The 14,189-nt window shown below is 39.8% G+C and overlaps 1 protein-coding gene across 1 annotated transcript in view; it reads left to right on the forward strand.

Annotated features, from left to right (window-relative positions):
• Nucleotides 1-14,189, forward strand: part of LOC126278838 (odorant receptor Or2-like) — a 33,146-nt gene that overhangs the window by 8,855 nt on the left and 10,102 nt on the right. Inside the window, exons 2-3 of the mRNA XM_049979113.1 lie at nucleotides 620-1,068; nucleotides 5,575-5,674. Of these exons, the coding sequence (XP_049835070.1) occupies nucleotides 620-1,068; nucleotides 5,575-5,674 (549 nt within the window). The remainder of the gene's footprint in view (nucleotides 1-619; nucleotides 1,069-5,574; nucleotides 5,675-14,189) is intronic.

A 14,189-nucleotide genomic window follows, 5' to 3' on the forward strand; every position in this document is an offset into this window, starting at 1 on the left:
CCTTTGTTCAAGAAAGATAAAGAATCATTCATCGTCAGCATCAGTATCGTTCAGACATTGTTATGTTTCTAACTGATGAAGGTAATGCGGTTTTTAGGACAAGGGACTTTAATGTGGTAAATGGAGGGTGTGAATTCCAATATACTTCTTGAACAGGTTGCAGCATTTTCACCATAGCCGCTATCATTCATCTCTTCCCGAAACACGTACTTATTCTTGTTCAACTTATCTGGTGTTCAACCTCTGACAGCTTCGATGCCGATATTTGGTTTAAAACTTCCTAGATCACATCATACTTATTTATTTATAACTACTGTTCAGCTACCACCTTTGTGAATTTAAAAGGTAGACCATGTAAAACAAAGTTGAGTGTTTCTTGCAGAGAGACCTTTGCTGTGTTCTGTTACAAGTTCTGTGATTCGATCTGACGGGGGCAATAACCGAAAGGTAAAAGACGTTAAGCAGTCTAGAAGACTTAATTATCAAATTCCGTATTTAGGAAATTAATTACTTTTATTAAGTGCCTGTACTTGCAGTTTAGAGGTCTCATAATTCTATATAAATGCAGTTGTCATTAAGTCCTTTGAACATACACAGTGATGCATTTCTCTGCCTGCAGGTGGGTGATGACTTCGCTGAGTTCCTGACTTGGGACGACATTCCGATGCTACGCGCGCAGTGTCGCGTTATGCGTCGATTCACGCTGACCTACATCTGGTTCGGCATTATTGCCTGCGCCTACTACCTGGTCTCGCCCGTGAGCGCTGAGGGCCTGCCCTTCATACTCGCTTTGCCCATTGATGCGATGCAGCCGGTCGGCTTTGCCGTCACGTGGCTCTACTGCACCGTGGTGACCCTCCATGCTGTGGTGATGACCATGGTGCTCGACTCCTTCAATGTCAGCCTCATCTCGCAGCTACGTGTACAGCTCACACTGCTCAACAAGAAAATTGTCAGTCTCGCCAGAGAGATGTCGGAGAGAACAGATAACTCTTCAGAAACGACTGACCATGCTGAACTTCATTATCGACTGCAGAAGTGTATCCTCCATCACCAAGCAATTATTAAGTAAGAACATTACCAAGTAGTCTGGACTGTACTATTTTCTACTTGCTTAAGGCGTTTGTATGCATACTTGAGACAGTATGTGATGTAGCCTTTTGGGTATTTCACTACCAACTAAAGTCTGATTCCAGTTCAACTATCGCATTCACATGTCCCCATAGATTCACTTTTCACCATCTATATGTTACACGGAAATAATGAAATCATGAAAAAATTGATAGTATTGGTTGGGAACAGATTAAACTGCAATCGTCAGGTCACAACTGTGAGTTATTTGAGTACTCTGAGAGATGGTTCAGTTTTAACTACAACAGATGTAATATTAGTTCACATTGTTACTTAAATGAATGGAAGATTTATTTAACTTTGACAGATTTCCTTGCTACAGGATTACTGGGTAGTTTACAATTATCATAGAACGGCAACGCATCACTTGATGCATTATTTTATAACTGATCTCTTCAGGTACAATGTTGAACGTTGCGAAGTGTATTTCATCAGAAACTGTAACAGTCTCTGTTCTCCTCGATGATGTTGACTGCTGTAGGTGAGATATCAACCTCGAGCAGAGTTCTTGGTAGCTCGACTCTATACTGACCTCAGTGTAAGGGAGTTGCTATGCTGTGTGGGAATGGATGCCTTCATTAGCGGTTCCGATACGTCGTTGCAGACAGCTGCAAGCTCTCGGTAAAGTCCGTGCTATCGATTCGCGTTACTGACATTTTTGTGACACCGCGGTCTCTGGACGGTACCATAGTACTGAAGACCTAAAAAACCCGTTCTGACTGCAGAACAATCAATAGATATCGCAACAACGCAGTGGCGTTGTATCTAACTTATACACGGTAGCTAGTTTTGCTCTAATGTCCCGAAATATTTGTAAAACAGAAGTAACAGTCTGAATAATGATAATTAGGCTCACACCACACCATAGGAACAGCGAATGGCATGGCTCGGCGTTTCCCCTTCAACCACTCGGTTAAGGTTGTAGCGCAGGTTATGCATGCAAAATGGGGTGCCAACTTTTTATCTTGATCATGAGCAGGACAATCTAAATACAATTTATATGCCTTCTTAACCAAATCAGTGATTGGTTTTCTTTGGGCTTTTGGAGTGTATTTCCCACACACATAACAAAAGTTGTCAGGGTGGTTTAGACAGCGACGAGATTTATTAGCTGCCATTTTTTCTTAATGTAAGTTTTAAATACAAAACGTCTGCACTATCTTTCACAGGAACCAGTCACTGAGGATCTCTTTCATACCACTACATTACCACACCAACCATTTACTGACGATTTGTAGATCTTCCAGCTCTCCTCTGCAACGCAAAAACAAACAATTAAGCATAAAAACAGAAGAACAGCGAAAAGTGAATACTGAATACAAAAAATATAAAAACTTCCAAAACTCAAAAGTGGCAAGTACCAGAACATTTTGAAAGGTATATTCGTATTCTACTCCAAAAAATACACACTAATTGCTGGCCGTTGAGGTCTAGCGGTTCTAGGCGCTTCAGTCCGGAACCGCGGGCCTGCTACGGTCGCAGGTTCGAATACTGCTTCGGGAATGGATGTGCGTGATGTCCTTAGGTTAGTTAGGTTTAAGTAGTTCTAGGTTCTAGGGGACTGATGACCTCAGATGTTAAGTCCCATAGTGCTCAGAGCTATTTGAACCATTTGAACACACTAGTTGATGTATCGCATCACAGATGCAAAATGGCTGTTGATTACTTTTATGAACAGCAAGATGTGGCTTATGAAGCTTGTGGTGACATGTTAGACCTCCAACAACCTCCAATGAGGTCTCGCTTGACAGCAATGAAGTCAGGGGAATTCACTATAGGGCGTCTGGCTCGGAGCTATCCTTGAAGTAACCGAATTTCAATAGTTCGTTGTGCCTGTGTGGTGCAATCTGGCGTTCAAGTTGGCGCTGCAAAAGCAGTACGATGGGCCACAGCCATACGCCGAGCACATGGCCTTCAAGAACCTGATCTTCTTGGTACAGTGACAACCGCTTCCAGCGGTCGAGTTCAGTGGATACATTCTTGCCAATTCTGTGTGCAGTATTGTAGAAGGAACACCCAAAAATGTATAGCCCTACTACACGACCTCGTTCAAACTCAGTGAATTGTTGATAGCTAACGCTCACGACCGTTACAGAGTGTATTTAAAGCTAACCTAAATTGTACCCTATAGTAGCGGTACTAGCCTCACTCTTATGCGAATGGCACGAAATTTTTATTCGCTTAGCCTTTCAGATGTATAAAATCACATAGCAACTTTCCTTTATGTCGTACAGCATTTTCCTGGTGTTGTGACTTTTTTTCCGTTGCTGTGGTACAGAGTCAGCTTAACACGTCATACAACCAAATTACTGCCTAGAATAATACACAGAAGAAATTGAAAGGAAGTTGAGGATGTCTCAAGAGACGATCAATTCGTTGTCACGACAGTTGAAGGTACGAAAGACAAAGACCTGACGTTGCACTTGACAATGGAAGGAAGACTTTACAAAAATCAAGGCACCTCGATTTGTAACCCTAGAAAAAATTTGACGCTTTAAACAGTACAAGATGTTCGAATTGCCGGGAAAAATACCTGTAAGATATAGGAAACGCCAGGTAATATACCATTTGTATAAGAACTAACAAGGAGCAATAACAATGGAAGGACAACTGCGAAGTACACTGATTGAGAAGCATGCAGAACTGTTCTTTAGTCTGTATAATGAAGAAGCCAAAACTGAAATGAAGAGTAATGTAAGGAGTGATATTGAAATTGAGAATGAAGGAGCATTGTTAATGAGATTTGTGGATGACATTACCATCCTAAGAGAAAGTGACGAAAAATTACATGACATTCCTAGTGGAATGAACAGTCTACTTAAAAAAGAATATAGACTGTGAGTAAACCGAAGAAAGGGCGTAGATAAAATGAGATTAGTGATAAATTTAACATAAAATAGGGGACCACACAGTAGGCGAAGTGAAGGAAGGCTACTATTTTCGAATCAAGCTGACGTATTTTGGACGAAGCCAGGACATAAGAAAACAGACTAGCAAAACCTAAGAAGGCATTCGTGGGCAAAATAAGTCGGCTAATTTCAAACAAAGGCCTTCATTAAAAGAAAATGCTTCTGATAATGTACGTATCATACAAATAACTGTATGAAAGTGAACCGTGGAATGTGGGAAAGCCAGGATAATGATGGAATGGAAACGTTTCAGATATTGTCATATAGACGTATCTAAAAATTTGTTCGAGTGATATGATACGCCTCTGTAGCCGAGTGACTCACGCCCATGCGGGTGACCAGGATTCGGTTCCCAGTACTGCCAAGCATTTTTCCTCCGTGGGAGGAATATGGTTCAAATGGTTCTGAGCACTATGGGACTTAACATCATGGTCATCAGTCCCCTAGAACTTAGAATTACCTTAACTTAACTAACCTAAGCACATCACACAACATCCAGCCATCACGAGGCAGAGAAAATCCCTGACCCTGCCGGGAATCGAACCTGGGACTCCGTGGGAGGACTGGGCAGTGGTAAAAGCCTCGTGATACCACTTGATGGGCGACGTAATTGACAGTTAGCGACTCCAAAGTCGAAACGCCAACCACGATGGGAGAGCCGTGTGCTAACTCCATTTACTGCATACCGCATTCAATGATGAGTGACTGACGATGACATATCGGCCGGTAGACTATCACATAGTCTTTGAGTCTGGATCGCGGGGTTTCCTTTTCTCCTCTTTGACAAAACACTAGGAAGTTTTCCGAAAAAAACTCTCTGGTAGAAATGTGTGAAAAATATTGAAGAGAAGGAAAGACAAAATGTTTCCAAATATAGTAAGACTTCAGCAAATAAGATTCACGTTACTGGACGGAGCTGGAGAGAGTAAAAACTGAACGACAATAGTGAACTCAGAATATCTAACAAGTGGTTCAAATGAAAATGATGGTACAGAACAGGAAATCATGTCGATCTGCACCAAATAAGTGAGACGACCAATTACTTAAAAAGTAAAGTTAGAGTTTTCTGGTTCCAACCATGTACGTTGTTCCAGAAACGTATTTATTATGAAGTAGGCTGCACGTAGATCTTCCAGCGCACTGGAACCGGAGGAAAACGGATGCAGAACACAAAATGCTTGTTCATTCTGACTATGAACACTTATTGCTTCTGAAAGCATCTACCTTCCCACATACACATGTATGTTTAACAATAGCATAAGTTATGTAGATGTCTCGTCATATTTGATAATAGGTTACATTATAGGTTCAGACACATAAAGTTTGTCCACAAATGTTGCACTGTATAATTTGGTTACTCTCGTTTTTTTCAGAAAATGTCACTCGGCTAACTAGACTCGTGCATTTGGTTCGTTGCGGACAGTCTCTTGCAACTAGACTGAAAATTCAAAGCAGTATTTTTGTGCTTCAGTTTCTCATCACACTTCCCAGTGGACTGCTAACAAGACGTGTCTTCTGCTGTGTGTTTTAACAGGAACGCAGACTTGTTGGAGAGCAGCCTGGCAGGGATGCTACTGGCGCAGAGCATGTCTATCGGCGCCTCCACTTGCTTCCAGATGTTCCAACTTGCTACGGTGAGTGAACGCACACAATCGCCTCGTGTAGTGGTCGTGCGATTAGAGGCGCCATGTCACTGATTGGTCGGACCCTCCCGTCGGAGGTGCGAGTCCTCCCTCGGGCATGGGTGTGTGTGTTGTTCTTAGCGTAAGGTACTTCAAGTAGTGTGTAAGTCGAGGGACCGATGATCTGAGGAGTGTAGTGCCATATGAATTCACACACATTTGAACATTTTCATTTTGAACACACACAATAATTACACAGGCTCGCATGTGGATCACTTATCCTATAATTTCATTCAGGAATTCTGATGTCTTTTTTTACGTTTTACATTAATCACCTGTTTAATCAGATATTCCATTGGTCATGTGACATTTATTTCACGTGGTGTGGAACTAGTCAATTTACATGTTAATTCTACTCATAAGTATATATTACATTACGTTAGTGCTCCCTTTACCGAGATCATAAATTGTGAAAACAGTAAAATCAAACGATAAAGATAAATATGTTATACTTTTATACTGCACATGTGCAAAGTTGTTAAAAAAATCGTGTACAGTGTAAGAAGAGAAATTGAAACTGTCAGCATCTGCGATGTAATATTATTAAATGATTGCATCGAACAATAAGAGAGCAAGAGATGTTAGCAAAAAAAGGCAAAGAAGGACGTCAGTGGAAGATATTACTAGCACAACGCTTGGGGTTGATGAGACACGTCTTATTGCAGTCATAGGGGAAGAGCTGAGTATTGGAACTGCACTACCAGGAAGATTCAATTATGTATAATACGTGACATCCCAAATGGCATAGGGGTAAAGCTACACATGTTCCCATAATACAGAAAGAAAAGCGAAACTAGTTTTCTTGTATTGTCTTTAATGCACTCCCTGCATTTAATGTCCTTATCCTGCTAATTGTGAAATCAGTAATGTGGCACAAATGTATTTCACCTTTATTCTTGAAGGAACAAATTATATTAAGTGCTCTTATTGTTAACCATACACTTATTCTACTTCCACAGTTGTGTTATTACAGCTTACTCTAAAATCTCTCCGTTTCAGCTGCATTAACTGTATGATGAGAGTGTGATTCCGAAAGACTGTATTCTCAGACTTAAAAAACTATGTCATTGGTGGATGTAGTGTCCTTTCTGGAAAATATAGTTTCTCTACCGTTGTTCCTATTACGTTACATCCTTAAAGTGCATACATCTGCTACTAAAATTTCTTTCCCCGTGGTAGTGGATGGGAATCACTGAGAGCTACATTTGATTGATAATGGATGTTACTACTTTAAATCTCTCAGATTCCCCATTCTAAAACTGTCTTTGTTTACTTTCGAGAATTTTTTCTTTAGTTGCATGGCCTGTTTCCATTTTTCCATGTAGTGATCCCAGAAGACTGTGAAACACCACAGTATAGACTTTCCATTGACACTCCTCAACTAACTTTTGGCACGCCTCGTCTTTAAGAACAAATCTCTATTTTTTTTACCCAGAGTTAAATGAATAAGGCGAAAATTACGGCTATAGGCCTAGCTCTTAAAGTGGAGAATGTACTCATAATTTCACTCTGGCTTTTGTTGCACGACTGGAGTAGTGTGTTGTGTATGATTTGGAGTTGGTTGCTGATAGCTAACAGGACACAGATCAGAAGCCTAAAACTTAAAGTAAGTGAAGGATCAAACAGGAGCATTGATTCACTTAAACAATCACATTTATTCACAAACACCTTTATGGGACCACCATACAAAATCAATAACCAAAAACTAATGCATGCATGAACATGAAATGGAAATCAGAATAACTCCCTTATCAGTTATATTGTTTCTTTCCCTCATCCCTCCCCAGTACGTCAGCACTCACATCCTACCACACTGATTGCTCCACACGATTCTCTTCAACTTGACTCTACTCTTCATCATTACTAAATTGTGATTTGAGTATGTATTTGCACCTGGGTGCGCCTTACAGTCCAGAATCTGATTTTGGTTTCTCAGATTGACCATCCAACTCGAATCTTCCTGCATCTCTATGACTTTTGCAAGTATACTTCCCCCTCTTGCGATTCTTGAACAGAGTTCCCTCTGTTACCATCTGATACTAATCTAGAACTGAATTATCTGTGGCCTCAATTTCAAAGATCCACTATGAAGATCACCTTGAAGAAAAGAAAGTCTCAGGAGTCCATTTCTTTAGCATTGGAAAGAAGAGAGCAGACCTTTCTTAAATCTTCAGCAATTCTACACAAGTTCAACTGGCAATAAATCATCAAAAACGAAGAATTTACGAGATTGCACGACATTTCATTTTACCGATTTGAACGAAATAGAAACGATGCGACTGCTTTGAAATGATAGGTATACGATAGCAAGTCGCAGGTTAAGTTGACCCTTCACTTACCTTATTTAGCAACACAAAAATGTAAGAAATCATTCTTATCTTTCTGTGGCCGAGAAATTCTCAGGTCACTTATCTAAGACAAATACCTGATAATCTATATATTTTTCAAAGTGGTCCGCATTTGAAAGAAAACTAACTGACTATGTGGCTATTATTTCCTTCCTTTTTCACATTTTTTACCGTATCGCCATCAAAATTTGTCTGAAGGTGACTCCTTCTCTACGCCATCCAACACGTCTTGACGTTGTTGTATATTCATTCCTATTTCTTCACTTCTGTGGAATTTAGCCTTCTTTTTTCTCGTGTCTACTCTAGATACCCTCTTCTAATTCCAATTTCTGTGATAATGCTGCACAGATTAGTTCTGGTTTCTCATACATATTTGTTAAAGCAACCGGCGTGTAGCTGAAACTACAGTTTCTTGTAATAATATTGTAGTCATTTACAGGTTTACCTGTAAAACCTCAGATCGATAACTCTTAAACTCTGTCTTTGAGAAATTTTCAAAATATACAGGACATAGCTTCTGAAGTGTCTCTTTTCTGACTTGTGTACCTTAGTTAAATGTAAGTAACTTCTTGAAAAGTGATACGACTCCATCATTACATGTACTAAATACGATATTGTAAATTCAGCTCATTATTTTTATTAGTAAAGTTGCTTAATCGACCATGTTTTTAAACTTTTGTTCCAAGAATCAGTTTTACCTAATATTTCAAAACTTAAAACAGGTACTTTCATTAAAGCCTCTGTCATACGTTTATAAGTGTAAAAAACTCTATAATCAGAAGTATTACCATTTACTTCTAATACTACACACTTTTGAAGTTTCATTAAGTGTGAATTTTTATGGAAACTCATCAAGAGACCATGCTGAAACTCAAAACATAATTTATGTATGTAGTTATATATAATCTTGTCATGTCTTGCTACATTACTTAAATATTAACTCCAATTTAGTTTATTACACAATTCTCTTTCTCCTATGCACAGACATGGATTAGGCACTGCTGACTTGACCTTGAAGAGTGAGAGTGAAAAATCTAAAACTCTGTGTCTCACAAAATACTGTCTGTCGCTTGTCACCACAGATGTAGCACTTACTTCGTCACACTGTCACTCAAGTACCTCCTCAGTTTTCCTCATATTGTACATGATTATTGTGAACAATGTTTCCTAACATAGTCGAAAGTCACAAAAATATATTAGATAACCTACAAGTCACCACAGAAGCAGCTGTGTTAACACCTCCTTCCCCCCTCTCCCCTCTCCACCGCAGAAACAACCTAAATTAAATATCTGTAGCCTTACGTAGTGTAACTGGATATGACCTGCAATTCATAGTCCATGTGTTCCACTGATTTTCTAAGAAGCACAGTTCACAGCATGTAGCTTTATTAGATAGAATATAAGGTAAGAAATAAGGATATGAATATGTGAAACACTGCATGAAATGTACAGCCCTACATGTGAACAGATAGGTGGACCGAGTGAAATGGTTATATTGGAACACTAACATAAGCCTACTGAACAAGTGTCACAAGCTTAACATAGTAAAATCGTAGGTTGTACAGTAAGTAGGCAGAATGTTTTTATTGCCATAAGTGAAACCCATTGATATGATGCACATTTAGAAGTTAGATACCTCTAAACACGATTTATAGTTAACTACCGTATTGTTTAACTTACAAAAGACCTTGAACTGGCAAATATGTATATTATTCCCCCAAAGAGAAACTTAGTGTCACGTACAGTTGCATAAAAATTAGAAAATTGGCAATAGGGAAGAAAGTAAGTTGACACAGAATTTACAGTCTACTTATGCAAAAGTCTGCAAATTTATACATACCTAGGCATAATCCATTAATAAAAGTGATAAAATACATTGTGCAACACTGGAAATTATTGCACTACTGTGAATAACTGGAAACATACCATTAGGCACTGCTTTTAATGCCCTGACTATATGTTGAGCTTTGCTTCACGCACAATGAGGCAACCTATGAAAGCGTCAGGTTTTGACATCGTTGCCCCTGGGGACTAAAGAACTAGTAAATTCGTTGTACATACCCCAGTATTTATTCTGCTTTGGCACGTTTACTGTATGTTGATCTGTTATCCACACGTAATTATTTCCTGAAGTAGAAGGTCTGTGACATCGTCGCCACGGGAGGCAGAAAATGCGTCCCTGTTTACGTGACAGCTGTATAGTCCCGTTGCCACTGTAGTGTCGCTACAGCTGATTTGCGAGCTCTCGGTTGTCTCAATACTAAGCAGATGTCGAGCTTCAGCCGTCTGAACGTTCCAGCCAAAGATGCACTTATTTCGTTTCTTCCGTAATTACATTTAGGTTGCCACGAAATGTCATGAGAACGTAAAATGAAAATATATTTTGTTTCTGCTCCCACTCCAGCTTACTGCATGGTATTTACATATTAAGTTCACAGCCAGAAACATGCATTGATTTCTATATCACGTACAGACTGATGGAATTTTTTTTAATAACAATATGGCGGACTATGCAGATGAGAATATGCAGGCACATCGTAGTTCTGTGCTGAGAGATCAGGATCTACATCAAGGAAGTACAGAGATAACCGCGTGCACCTCAGTGTGTGCTGACTAGCGTGTGCTGACATCTGAACGATGAGGTCGGCCTTCTCATGGCTCCGTGCGCCGACCAGTCGCACTCCACTGGACTCCTCACCAACACGAAAATACAAAACTTTACGTCAGCGTTGGTCGCACTGCGTGCATATGACTCTCGCGTTCCTAACTACCTTCACATAAACGAAACATTCGCTACGCGTCCCACTGTTATTGTCCTGCTGTAGCTTCAAGCGAAATACAGTGTTCAAAAGCGTCATCATAGTGCTTCAATATAAATATAATTTCTACATGTTCTCTATAACTATTTCACTTACATACACAGTGACCGCACCAACCTACTAGTGATTGATATTTAAAATTAACTGTTATTACAAACATTGCCTACTTTTTCTGAAGGCTACACACGCTAGTCTGCCACGACGTCTCCATCGTCTTTCATTAATACGTTCTACATCTCCATCCATACTCCGCAAGCCACCTGACGGTGTGTGGCGGAGGGTACTTTGGGTACCTCTGTCGGTTCTCCCTTCTATTCCAGTCTCGTATTGTTCGTGGAACGAAAGACTGTCTACTCTCTCTGATTTTATCCTCATGGTCTCTTCGCGGGACGTACATAGGAGGGAGCAATATACTCCTTGACTCCTCGGTGAAGGTATGTTCTCGAAACCTCAACAAAAGCCCGTACCGAGTTACTGAGCGTCTCTCCTGCAGAGTCTTCCACAGGAGTTTATCTATCATCTCCGGAACGCTTTAACGATTACTAACTGGTCCTGTAACGAAGCGCGCTGCTCTCCGTTCTCTTCTATCAAACCTATCTGGTACGGATTCCACATAGCTCAGCAATATTCAAGCAGTGGGCGAACAGGCGTACTGTAACCTACTTCCTTCGTTTTCGGATTGCATTTCCTTAGGATTAATCCAATTAATCTCAGTCTGGCTTCTGCTTTACCGACGAACAACTGTATATGATCATTCCATTTTAAATCACTCCTAATGCGTACTCCTAGACAATTTATGGAATTAACTGCTTCCAGTTGCTGACCTGCTATATTGTAGCTAAATGATAAAGGATCTTTCTTTCTTTGTATTCGCAGCACATTACACTTGTCTACATTAAGATTCAATTGCCATTCCCTGCACCATGCTTCAATTCGCTGCAGATCCTCCTGCATTTCAGTGCAATTTTCCATTCTTACAACCTCTCTATATACCGCAAAAAGCCTCAGTGAACAACCGATGTTATCCACAAGGTCATTTATGTATATTGTGAATAGCAACGGTACTACGACACTCCCCTACGGCACACCTGATAGCACTCTTACTTCGGAAGACTTCTCTCCATTAAGATGACATGCTGCGTTCTGTTATCTAGGAACTCTTCAATCCAATCACACAATTGGTCTGATAGTCCATATGCTCTTACTTTGTTTATTAAACGACTGTGGGGAATTGTATCGAACGCCTTGCGGAAGTCAAGAAACACGGGATCTACCTGTGAACACGTGTCTATGGCCCTCTGAGTCTCGTGGACGAATAGCGCGAGCTGGGTTTCACACGACCGTCTTTTTAGAAACCCATGCTGGTTCCTACAGAGTCGATTTCTAGTCTCCAGAAATGTCATTATACTGGAACATAATACGTGTTCCAAAGTCTACAAGTGATCGACGTTAGAGATATAGCTCTATAGATCTGCACATCTGTTCGACGTCCCTTCTTGAAAACGGGGATGACTTGTGCCCTTTTCCAATCCTTTGGAACGCTACGCTCTTCTAGAGACCTACGGTACACCGCTTCAAGAAGAGGGACAAGTTTTCCGTTCTGGCTGTGTAATTCACTGCAAGTCTAACTCTCATACGCAATGTGGGACGAAAATCGTCCAGCGTTTGCAAAACGGAAAACATAGATGTGCATTCATAGCACGTCAATATCGTCTTCTCATAATAAACTTCACAGATTGTATCTTCGTGACTTCGCGTCACAAATCCACACTTCAGATGAGCTAATGTTGTCTGCTATGCTGTCACAAAGGTTCTCACAGCTAATTTTAAGCAGTTTGCAAAATTTGGTCAAGTACATCTTCTACCAGTTCAGCCGCAATTGATGACCAAATTTTGGAACAGATTCCTACACCGAAGTAGCTTTCACGATAGAAATACAATTTGCCAACCTCATCTGCTTCACATAGCGCATTCATTACATGCGACAATCGATTTGTCATTAGGTACATATAGTGTCTTAACACTTCCTACATTATTGATAGCATTCTTCACTCCCCGACGTGATTTTTGAAATTTCTTGAGTTCGTTCTTCGATTTTTGGCGAAAGTTTCCTATTCAATTGAAAAAATTTTCAATTTTGTGAAGAAATTTTTCAAATCTCTGATTAAGTTTTTGCAATATTAGCTACCGTTAGTCGTTGCATAGCTACGCACTGTGCAATCAAAATCACAAATGCCACAATGCTCTCGGGAGGGTGGTTGTAGCGTTCAAAGTATTATCGGTCTCAAAATTCATGAATCGTCAAATTATTCTTCATCAGTTACAAAATCGCTATTACTTTGCTTTGTATCATCCATTATAAAAATGCTCACAACAGTTGTTAGTTATAACAGAGTAATGTACTCCTAACTTAAAAGTTCCTTCGCGAAATCAAAAATTATTTTTACAGTTCATAGTTCCTTTACTATTCACACCTAAGCAACGTTGCATCCAGTTCTAGACTAAGCCCCGCTGTAGAAGATTTCACAATACACGCTACTGAGCGATGCTGTGTTCCATTAGATTAACCGTTAGAACCACCTTTCTGCATGGCCACTCTTGGCTCACTGCTATCAAACACTAAGTAACTCGTTGTTTCCCGAGCATTACTGTGCATTTTTGACGTCAGTGATGTCATATTCACACCTCTATCAGTACCTTTCCCTCACAACATGTATTGTAACCTATAATCACTGATGGTACAGAATAATAGAAAGTCCACTGAAATTGGTAAATTTTGTAAATGATTATTTTACATGGCACTATGCAGAAATAGGAGTAAAATCTTCCCAGGACAAATGTAGCTCTCATAATGATTTACACAGTAAGTACAATAATGTTGTTTCCTACAACAGAGTTTGAAATGGAAAGGCAACAGAAAAATTAAAAGACTTAGAAGACAGTAGTTATAGTTGAGGTTCCATTTTTCTGCTCTGAAGGGGTGCATAAGCATCATAGAACCCCGTTAACGAACATTTTAAATGAGTGCGTGAGTTCAGGTAACCAGAGTTTCTAAAGAACTTACGAGTTGTGTCTTTACTAACAAAACTTAATGTAGAAAGAACTTGAAATGGCAGGCCAGTTGTAGTGCTAATTTCCCTGTCAAAAATAATTGATCCATCATGAAGAACAGATTAATGAGTCTCGGGTTGCAACATTGTAACAGTACAGTTTTCTAGCGATCCAACATGTATTTATTTTATTAGATATCCAGTCCAGAACCAGAAGTGTTCATTAAACACGTTATTAATTTCAGTTTAC

This window comes from Schistocerca gregaria, chromosome 6 (genome assembly GCF_023897955.1).
Source record: "Schistocerca gregaria isolate iqSchGreg1 chromosome 6, iqSchGreg1.2, whole genome shotgun sequence".
NCBI lineage: Eukaryota > Metazoa > Arthropoda > Insecta > Orthoptera > Acrididae > Schistocerca > Schistocerca gregaria.